We start from the raw sequence: 11,416 nt of genomic DNA, 5'->3' as shown, positions 1-11,416 counted from the left end.
TTTGGTACAAGTCTACTACTCACTTTTGGCCTTAACTGTTTATTTTTTTCTTTTTCGTTTTTAAGATCCCCCCCCCCAAAAAGAGGTGGAGTTCGTTTGGGAGATTTGTGGGTGGGGTGAGAGAGAGAGGGGTGGCGGTGGGGGCTTGTCACCGCCACTTTATTTCACTGGGTAATTCCTTCGCCTTTTCTCAAATAATGTTTTGATTTAAGTCGAGGGAGAAGTTAACAGACGATCTTTCTCTCCTAATGTGATATAAATCGCAGATGCAGTTTCTCCACTTCTGAATGGTTAAAGCATCGACATGGAGATCAAAGGCATGCACTCACAAGCCGGACCCAAAACAAAACAAAACAAAAATACAATGGAAAAAAATAAAGCTGGTTAATAAGATTTTTGGAAGAGAGAAAGCTTTGTCCTCCCATGTAAAAAAAGAAGGGGGGTTGAAACAGCTGAAGGTGACAGTTAGTTCATGCTTAATAGGATCAGGGCTGCTTGTTTGGGCTGCACGCTTCTACTAGCCAAAGGTTCAGCACCAAAGGGCTGAATAGGGTGCATTTAGACATACGTTTTAACACATCTGTTAGATTCTGCAAGGCAGAGTGTATGTGTGTGTGTGTGGGGGGGGCTTTTTAAAGCACTTGCAACGGCCATTTTCCAATTTTAAACACACACACACCCTCTTCTATTGCATCTGCACATGTTTTTGCTTTTTATGTAAACGTCCTCCTTTTTCCCCCCCTTGAATACAAGGATATCCCTTCCTGCTTTGAGCTTAATGTTTTGATGGCCAGTGTTTTCAGAAAGTCTGCTAAAAGGCCGTTTAAAAGGCTGTGAGAGCCGAAACATCCAGGGAATGGGTTGCCGGTCAGTCTGTAATGGAACTTCTGTTGCAACAGCCGGGCAAACGCCTCTGCGTGTTGGCCCGGGAGTAAGTCCCCGTGTGTTCAGTGGGGCTTACTCCTAGGTAGGCGTGCACAGGAGTGCCGTCTTGCTGCGCTTTGCAAGGCGCCGGCGTGTCTGTGGCAAAAGAGAGCCCCGCTGAGAGCCAGCGCTCCGCGCCATCAGAGTGGTTGCATTTAAGTCGATTGGGCCGGGCTAAATGGAAACAAATCCGTTTGAAATCAACGGGACTTGGATGTAAGTTGAAACAACTCACTTTCAGTCGCATCTAAATAAGCGGGTCTTCCAGTTGGGTGTTATTCAGCCACATACGAAGCGTGAGGCCCGAGCGCAAATCGGCTAAAACCTTTCTTCAGTTCAGCTAGACTTTGGCTCCGACCCTGTATCAAAGATGGGGAGTTCATAAACATTGGGTCTTCTATGTTGTCCAGATTGTTCTAAAGCCATTTAATGCGTGGGATTTTGTTTCCAATGGTAGTAGGAAATGGTATATAATAGGATGGCTTACGGAAAAAGCTTTATTTTCGCCTTTCAGCGTCTCTCAAAAATAGACATAAACTACGAAAATATATTCGTAGTCGGAACTTCCATTATATACAGATCCACTGTTGCTTTGGATCAGTTTAACGCAGGCATAGGCTGATTTACGGCGCAGTCCGTCCTTCCCTGCAGTGGCCAAAGCAAATGTCGTATTTTCGCCACAGGAGGCTTGTTCGGAGATGCAGCCTCTGCAACGCCGAAAAAGCCACCCGCTCAGGCCAAAAAGGGAAAAAAGAAAGAAAAAGGCACACCCAGTCCACCACTGGATCCGATATCAAAACCCCTTTTCATCCGCGGCAAAGATTTCATTTCATGTCCCCTCATTTGTATGTTCCATTCTTCAGAAAGCTCCGGGATAAGTTTATATGAATATTTATTGATTTATTTCCTTAAACCCAGCGGGGTCGGGGGGGGGGGGAGCGCGCACAAATAAATTTAGTGCTTTTCTTGAAATCGCTCTCCCCCCCCCCCTTTCAGAGGCGAGATGTCATTGGAAACTTTTTTTTCCAGGCATTTAATTAGTGTGTGTGTGCGCGCGCGCGCGCTGCTTTGGAACAAAACCCTGCTGGTCGCCTTTGGAGAGACGCCTTTCCAAAAGAGGCGGTCAATATGCAAAATTGATGACTGGCCTTTCTTTGTTGCGGGGGCCATTGTGAGTAGCTTGCTTATGAAGTCTAATCCAATCATAAATTGCACCCCCGGACCAATGAGGGAGCCCCGAGCTCCCGATGAATGAAACTCAAGTGGAGAACCCCATTGTTGGAGCTGTCACTGCTGAAAGCGCTTGAGGGGCGCTGACCACTATAAAACCCATTGCGCAGGAGGAAGGGCCCGGAGAGCCCCGCCAGACTCACTAGGTGGATCTCTACGGAAGGCGGCCGAGCGGGGCCATACAGGGGGGAGGGGAACCCGGGACGATGGTTCCGATTCCGATTTAAAGAGCCCGGGCGCGCCACCCCCAGCCTCGCTTCCCCCGCGGAGCCTTGGAAAGGTGCGCTGGCTCGCGCGCTCTCCCTCTTGCGCGCGCTCTCCCGCTCCTGCCATGATGTTCCCCAGCCTGCTCGCTCCCCCAGCCGTGTACCCGAGCCTCCTGCGGCCAACCCCCACCCTCACCTTGCCCCAGTCGCTGCAATCCGCCTTTTCCAGCCACTCCAGCTTCTTGGTGGAAGACCTCATCCGGATCAGCAGGCCGGCCAGTTACCTGCCCCGAAGCGGCGCCCCTCCGCCCAGCATGTCTCCGCCCATCTCCGGCGCCAGCGCCGCCAGGACGGACACGGGCAGCTCCTCCTCCGAGCTGGGGGCCCCCAACTCCTCGGGCGCCCGACGGGGCTGTTCCGCGGAGACCCCCGTCTCTCCCACCAACGACGCCACTTTCCTGAAATTTGGGGTCAACGCCATCCTGTCATCAACGCCCAGGACAGGTAAGCGGGTTGATCATGAGCTACCAGCCCTCCTCGCCAGCAAGACCCTTGGCCAGATCGCTGCAAGGATTGTCGGGAATGGGGGGCGGGGGGGGGAGGTGTGGGTGGAGGTGAAGCGCTTTGATGGGCAGGAGCTTCCTCTTACCGCATCCATTCAAGAACGAGGGAATCAGGTGGGGCAGGGCAGAATCACGTCACAAGCCAGATGTGGCGGCTGTTCTTTTTTTTTAAGAGACCAACTTCTTTCCAGCTAAAAGGATAGTAGACACGCCGCTTCTATACAGACGGTGATCTGTCTCTTTCGTGCCACTGCACCGTCCATAAAAGAGAGCGAGCGAGCGTCAGTTACGCATTCTCGGATAGAAAATGACTTGCTTGTCAACGTGCCTCTGAATATCAGCTAGCTACTGCGGAACAGCAGTGGGAGAAAGGGGGCGACTGCCCTAGAAATGTGATCGATCGGTCGGTCGGTCGGCCCTGCTACTTTGTGGGCTTCCCAGAGTCAGCTGGTTGGCCGCTATGGGCAACAGGGCACAGACCGGCCTTTGGACTGATCCGGCGGAGCCCTTCTTAGGGTCCTATTGCTTCCCTCGCTTCCGGCTTTCAAGTGGGCGGTGCGTTTCTGCTTCCCAGGTCAGCCGCTCCTAGGCGGTGGGCTGGGCTGAGCTGGGTGGTCGCGCGGGCGGGGCGGGGCGGGGGAAATCTCCTTTTTAATCCCCCTTTTCTTTTCCCAGAAACTTCGCACGCGCTGATCCAGAATGTCCCTCCCAAGACCTTCTCCTTCCCATACTTCGAGGGATCCTTCCAACCTTTTATCAGATCTTCTTATTTCCCAGGTAGGTCTCGGGCGGGGCTTCCCACCTCCCCCCCCCGCCTCCCACCCCTCGTTTTGTCCCTCTCCCCGAGCCACCCACCTCCTCACGCTACTCACTCACTGTTGCAGCCATGAAAAGCGAACTCTCTCTCCCTCTCCCTCTCGGTCTCTCGGAGGGATGGGGGGGGTGGCGGGGGGGGGATGTTCCTCGTCCTCCAGTTCAGAGGTTGGACGGGGTACAACATTCAAGAATCAGTCGCGCCAATTTGATGCCCTATTTAGCACAAGCGGCGACTGCTTGACATTTTCCTTCCCGATTCCCCCGCCGCCCCTGCGCTACAAATTAGCCGGGATTGTCATGGTCCGAATGTGAGGCGGTTCGTTTTTGACAGAGATGCTGCCGGCCTCCTCTTCAGGGCGGCGGCTTTCCCACAGAGCCGCTGCGCTCTTTCCCGATCGCGAACAAAAGTTTCAGCACCATGACCAATTTGGTCAGCTCCCTCCGGGCAGCCACACACGGAGCCCAGGCGCTGACTCGGCCTTGCTGCTGATAGACATTCACCAGCCACGGGCTAATTTCCCATTAGGGGTCATTCGCTCTGCCAACATTTTCGCAAGACCACATGGAGAGCTTCCTTGCTGGAGACGTCGGTGTGGCCAGAGCCAACACCCCTTGCCCTTCCCTCCAAAACGTTCGCTTTTAGAAAAGTGATATCCATTTCCGAAGGACTTTGAAGCAGCAGGGACTGTGGCATTGCAGAACAGCTAGGTGGGTAGACCAGGATAATTTCACAGGCCCTACCAACCAGAGGGCTGCTGACCACCCTGCTACTTAATGTTACTCAGGGCCGACCCAAGACAATGTTGCTGCCTGAAGCGGAAGAACAAATGGCGCCCGCCCCTCTCCGCCTCAAGTCAGGGTGCATAGTACCCACCGCCAGCCAGCTGAGGCAGAAAATCCCCCCAGCACCTCTCACCCTCACTGACAGTAAAAAATACAATGATAAATTAAATAACTAAGAATATGCTGCCATTTCATGACACCCAAAATAGGCTGCCTAAGGCAGCCCCCTCACTTTATCTAAAAATACAGCCGGTCTGATGTTACTGTATCAATACAACCTCCCACCATACCAAAGTATTAAAATGCAACATGTATTAAAATGCAACATGTATTAAAATGCAACATGTAGTGCCCAGTGATATGTCTGGGGGCATCTGAAGCAGGAGCATTGTTGCAGGTGTGGACCTGATCACTGCCTGGAAAGGAGGCCACTAAGAACTCCCTCTGTAACCCCCACCCCAAACTTTCTAAATAAAGAAGGATATAAAAGTCATACTTATAGGTTTCACTTCTTTGCTGAAGTTACGTTAATCCTAGTTTTTCTTACTGAAGGTATGTTATACCACTAGTTTGTGTTTTCAGTTTTAGGGTGTGTTAGATATGGGATATTCATGTTACATATCCTTCTACGTTAATCCTCTACTCATGTCAGTTTGATCTTAAAGATGTTAAGAAGAATATGCCCTAAATAATCAGTCAAGAATGTCTAATCAACTTCAGAACTTAATTTTGGTGCTTTAAAAAGTTACAATTAAGAGGAACAACTTTCAAAAATATCACTCCACCAACAAGCTGTTAATATATTTTGTTCCAAAAGCCAAGGGCTTCCCCCATTCATTCTCTTGATAATGGAATTTGCTTCCTTTCTCCAGCATTTGAATGGCCCAACAAAAACAACTTCAGCCTTATATATAGCTTTTCATGTCCATTTAATGAAAATGATTTGGGGAAAGAGAAGGCTGTGTCATCAGTATTCTCCCCCAGGAACTTGGCATGCAGTTGTGTTTAGTTTGAAAGTGTAAATCTCTTTTGTTCCAATAATATATGGCTTTAGCTGCTTGTCCTCAGTCTTTTTCTGTTAGTTCATTACTACACAATTACCATTCACGCTTCATTAGAATCTCTGTTTCTCTTTGGGAGTTTTTCTTTCCGCTTAAAGGCGAAACTCTGCCCTTTTTATCATACCAATCCCATTGGGAACCAGTCAATGTGCTAATTAGCTGTTACTTTTCATGTCTTCAGAGTGAATTCTGCAGGTTTTGTAAGGAAGAAGGGTGGGGGAGGGGGAGGAAAGATTCATATAAAAAAAGATGAATACTGATTGATCAGAACTTGCATCTAAAAAGGATTATTATTTTTTTTGTTCCAGTCAGAAGAGTCCCTTCTTTTAATGTGGGATATAATAAAGTGCCTGGTACAAGGGGGTGGGGTGGGGGGAAACACTTCTGAAAATTAAACACTTGTAGAAGAGAGCTTTTTAAATGATACTTCTCTCTTCCTGGCGTTTCCTTTTCAAAGTTCAGATCTTTGAATCTGATAACAAAATAGACTATAGATATATTCACTTGATGTATCTAATCTAGTTACCATTGGCTGAAAAGAATAGTTAAGTTAAACGTAAACTCCTTTTTATTAATTCAGGTTTGTAGGTGCTGATCTCCTTGACTCAGAAAAGTGTGCAGAAAGAAAAAGAGGAGGGGGCGAGAGAAAGGAGAAAAGAGAATCAGACTAGTGGCAAAATCCAGAGGCATGCAAATGAAAGGAAGTTTTGCCATTAACCTCAATGGAACATAGTCTCTATCTTTGGGAACAGGAAAACTCTCGGCTCCAGGGTTTTTTTTAATTATTTTTGGCTGATTCAGCTGAAAGTACTTATTCTTCCTTTTCTCACAGCTTCTTCTGTGGTGCCCATCCCTGGCACATTCTCTTGGCCTCTGGCTGCCCGAGGGAAACCTCGCCGAGGGATGCTCCGCAGAGCAGTCTTCTCAGATGTGCAGCGTAAAGCTCTGGAGAAAATGTTTCAGAAGCAGAAATACATCAGCAAACCGGACAGAAAGAAATTGGCAGCCAAGCTGGGCCTGAAAGACTCACAGGTAACTAATCACTCTCTTAGTCATGGGGAATCTGAAATGGGCTTGGAGAAGGTCTGACGTTGGGTATTACATCCTAGAAGCCACAAAGGCAGTTTGTGAGGTGCCCATCTATGCAAGTGAGTGTTTCTTAATTTTAACCACAACCCAGTCAAGTCAGAACACTAAAGTTTAAGGCAGTGTAATGCAACTGTCACCCAAACTCTAACACTATTTACTAGACAGCAAGTCCCATTTATTTCAGTGGAACATATTTCTTGAGTACATCAACTGAAGTCCCCCCTCCCCCTGCCCAGTAGGGGCCACAGCATGTTTAGGAGTGTGTTAAACTCACTGACACTTACTTTCAAGTGATAAAGTGGTATGCGTACTCAGACTTGTAGCCTTATGCCCTGTCTTAGCCACATCGGGTGAAAGTCAAGCACCCCTAAATCCTATAGTCAGCCTTTTCCATCCTGGTTCCCTCCAGATATTTTGGAGAGCTTCCAGCATTCCTGATCATTGGTCTTGCTGACTAGGGCTGATGGGAGTTGAACTACAAAATATCTGGAAGGTCCCAAGTTGGGAACAGCTGCTATAGGCATTTACCAAGAAGAAATTCTGTTTTCAGGCTGAATGCTATTTCTGTGTTTAACATTCGGGGCTAGGCTCAGGGCCAATTTGTAACATCAAACATCCACATAGTGACTGCTTTCAGTTTTACTATGTGGTGTGTGTTCCCCATGGCAAACACCTTACATGTAAATGTTCACCATGCAGAGCCATTCATTTTCATCGCATTATTGCAAAACCTCATAGATGTAGGTGTGTAGTGAAAAGCAGAGGCTTCAATGGTAACAGGCTATACAAGAACAGATTGCCATGTGCATTCATTCATTCATTCATTCATTATATTTCTATACTGCCCCAGAGCTGATGCTCTCTGGGTAGTTCACAAAGATTTTTTAAAAACCCATTAAAATACATTATACAAAGTGCAAAACCATTTACATAAAAATAGACAGGCAGCACACACACAGACAACATATAGCTCAAAACAATTTTTAAACAATCAACCAAAGACAATCCAAGGCCTGATTAAAAACTCATTATGTGCTGCCAAATGCCTGAGAGAAGAGAGCAGTTTTACCCTGGCACCAAAAAGATAACAATGTTGGCACCAGGTGGGCCTTGTCAGGGAGCTCGTGCCATAATTGGGGGGCCACCACTAAGAAGTTGAGTAGTTTGCAGATGTGGGATTCGATGTTGCGACTACACAGCCAGTGGGTTCATCAGTTGGCCTTAAGCATCATGGAAATCTGTGAATGTTACTTCCACATAAAGATCTTGACCTAGGTAAAGTGCATAGGCACATCTTCACATATACTGGACTTTTTCACTATCATTTCTAAGAACACGACCCTCCTCACAATACACATACCACCATGTCCTCAGGACAAGTATAAGTATGGGTTTTTGGAATTGTAATCAAAGCCCCCATCCAGAGAAAGTTAGTTGCAATTAAGGCCAATAGATATGACCCACTGGGTGTGAGGTTGCAATTTTGAATCCCACCATCTGCAAGCTATTCAATGTGGCAACCTATTCTTTTCTAGTCCCACTGATATTTCAATAAGACATAAGCATGATTAACTTTTTCAGTTGGGACCATAGAGTGTTTAGGATGAGGATGCTAAACCTCATGAAAGCCATTTAAAATGTATTTTTAATTAAAACATTTATATCCCACCCTTCTGGTATAAAAGCACCACTCAGGCTGGTTTACAGCATTTAAAAATACAATTTCATAAAAACAATTATATAATTAACCAAGATGACAGGGCCAGCAGTTAAAACCCAAACCTAAACTCAGTGGATCCAGAGTTAGTCATACTTAGAGAAAAACTGTTGAAATTAATAAGTAATGACTAACTTAAGTCCTATTGATTTCAATGGGTCTGCTCTAAATATGAATAACTCTGGAACCAACCCATTATATGTGGTATACAACAAAAGCCTGTCATAATCTCTACCAAGGAGACTAATACCTCCATCCCATTCAGTTAGAGCTCCCACTGTATCAATGGAACCTATTTCCAAGGAATTGTTGCTAGGATAAGAGCCTATGTTGACAGCTGGTGTAGTGTAATGGCTAATTTGAGTCCCGGGTTGAAATCTCACATCAGCCATGAGTTTAGTAGGTAGCTTCAGGCAAGCTCACCCTCAGCCTATATCTGCCATATGGGGACACCACTGCTGCTTCTCCTACTACAATGTATACCTTATAGGGCTGTTGTAAGGATTACCAAGATTATGCATATGAAGCACTTTGAACAATTAACAAACGCTAGACGAATGCGTATTGTTACTGCAGCCTGAAGTGCCTTTAACTATTAACTACATTTTTATCCTACCCTTCCTTAAACAAGCTCAAGGCAGTGTAAATAGTCCCCTCCCACATTTCACCCTCAAAACAGCCCTATGAGGTAGGTTAGGCTGGAAGCAGTGACTGACTCAAGGTCACCCAGAGAGCTTCATGAGGATGTGAACCCAGATTTCCCCAGTCTTGGCCCAACATGCTTGCCACGTGGGCTCAGAGTGCTGGGTCGCAGGGTAGGTTAAGAACTCGTAGAAAGGGAAAGCTGTGTAGATAAGGAGACCGGTGCCTTCACTTCAGAATATGGCGTGCTTCCATCCAAGGAACACACCAAGAGTGCCTGTTCAGTATCCTGTTGTGCAGTGCAATCCTGTGCACGCTTTCTCAGAAGTAATTCCCATTGTGTCGAATGAGGCTTATTCCCTAGTAAGTGCGCTTAGGAGTGCAGCCTTGATAGATTAAAGTGGCTGCTGTGTTTTATTTTCTGTTAACAAACAAGGCCTTGGAGGTTGCTTGCCATTCTGTGCCAGAACCTCTACCCACCCACAACAGGCAAACACCGCAAGCATCCAGAGCGTCACTCATCTTCATGCACAGTTGATGAGCGGTATTCGTTACCTTAAAATGAGACAGCAATCGAAGTAAAGAAAGAGAAAAGAGGAGAGAGGCTGCAAAGAAAATTAGGTCAGTCTGGAGAAAGAGGGGGACAGATGTGTTCCCATCAGTGTGAGAAAGTTCCAGGCAAATAACTACTTATTACTCAGGAGGGGGTAATACTTATTCTTGACATGTATGCTCTTAGATTTTCACAGAACAGCACATTCATTACTTTGCTGTAATCCTTTAAAAAGCCCTGTAAAGGAGCTCAGTACTATTACCCTCATATTGAAGATGGGGAGACTGAGGCTGAAAGAAAGTGGGTTGCCCAGGCCACCTAGTCAATTCATGGCCAGGAGAAAATCAAACCAGGAACTTCCTCATCCTGAGCTCAGTCTCTTAGGGCACAATCCTATGCATGTTTAGACAGAAAAAAGTTCTACAACTCCCAACATTCCTCAGCAGACTTTTTTTTCTGTCAAAACATGCATAGGATTATGCCTTTAGTCGCTATGCTACTCCATTGCTGGAGAAAAGGGGGAGGGATGAGATTTATTCCAAGGGGACAACTTGAAAAATTGACAAAATTGGGAGGAAGATAGTGGGTACTAGGAAGGAAGCAAGAAGATTAGTATTATTTATCTCCTCTTTTAAAAATACCATCTAGTGCTCTCTACTACTAGGCATCAGGTATATAAGTAACATTAGTTCTTCCTGAACTTTGAGTTGCTCCTATCTTGAGCAAGAGTACAGACCTGGAAAACCAAATAATGATTATCTCAGTTATGCAGTGCCATTTTTAAAAAGGGATAAGCAAGCAGTCCTGACTCCCCTTGTAACAGTTGGTTTCCAGACAGGTTTCCAGACCACTTGAGTAATTTTAGAATAACCCCATAGATTTCTGCAACTATTGATTTGTGGTTTCATCTTTAATATATATGTGTAACTTGGGTCACTGGTAGAAGATGATGACCTGTATCAATTGTAATGCATACCCTGTGGAGTGCCCCTTGACAGCTTGTGAGAGGTAGGGAAGGATTCTACTCCCCCAGTGGTTCTTCTTCACAATGGTAGTTTAAGGTGATCTGGAGTCATATATGTGGCTACCTTGATGCTGAATGACCTTCTCAATGTAATTTTAAAAACCCTAGGTAAAGATTTGGTTCCAAAATAGAAGGATGAAGTGGAGGAATTCCAAGGAGAGGGAGCTCCTGTCGTCTGGTGGCTGCCGGGAACAGACATTGCCCACAAAGTTCAACCCTCACCCAGACCTCAGCGATGTAGGGAAGAAAGGTTCTGGGGAGGAGGAAGAGGAAGCAGAGTCACCACTCTGCCCAGCCAGCCCCAGGCATTCCTTAACCTACCACCAGTCCACAGAGCACTCCCACTTGAGAGACAGGTTGGACTCCCAGATGCTCCCATCTCCCACCCATTCCAGCAGCCCCAGCAAACCCTCAGATTTCTCAGACTCAGAGGATGAGGACGAGGAGGGGGAGGATGAAGAAGAGATTACAGTCTCATAAAGAACCTTGTTCTTGCTCTCACAAAAGGGGACGTTGCAAAGATGCAAATAAATGAAGGGCTATCTAACTGAAGAGGTGGTGCCCTTCAATAATCCACAGGGCTCACAAAGAAAATGAACTGACCGCCACACATCCACAAGTCTTCTATGCATCATATGCCACATGGCTACTCTGACTAGAAAGCTTTGCTTTTATAGCCTCCTATTGTGGTTGCTGACCAGCCCATTAGCCTTGCACTTTCCAGCTGGGAGTTATAAATGACAAAAGTCATTAAAAATAATTAAACACTCTCTGTTATTAAGACCACATTGATTTAGAAGCAGAATCA

General features: G+C 46.4%; 1 protein-coding gene across 1 annotated transcript; it reads left to right on the top strand.

The window, feature by feature from the left end:
* Window positions 1-2,485: 2,485 nt before the first annotated feature.
* On the top strand, window positions 2,486-11,088 carry DBX1 (developing brain homeobox 1). The gene is made up of 4 exons (XM_084828097.1): window positions 2,486-2,864; window positions 3,599-3,700; window positions 6,416-6,615; window positions 10,717-11,088. The coding sequence occupies exons 1-4, from the start codon at window positions 2,486-2,488 to the stop codon at window positions 11,086-11,088; spliced, it is 1,053 nt and encodes a 350-aa protein (XP_084684223.1).
* Window positions 11,089-11,416: the final 328 nt, after the last annotated feature.

The sequence above is a fragment of the Heloderma suspectum genome, chromosome 1 (assembly GCF_057233095.1).
Source record: "Heloderma suspectum isolate Gila_16-S chromosome 1, 16-S_ref, whole genome shotgun sequence".
Classification (NCBI taxonomy): domain Eukaryota; kingdom Metazoa; phylum Chordata; class Lepidosauria; order Squamata; family Helodermatidae; genus Heloderma; species Heloderma suspectum.
Note: the sequence above shows the minus strand (reverse complement) of the source record. Positions and strands in the feature narration are given on the sequence as shown.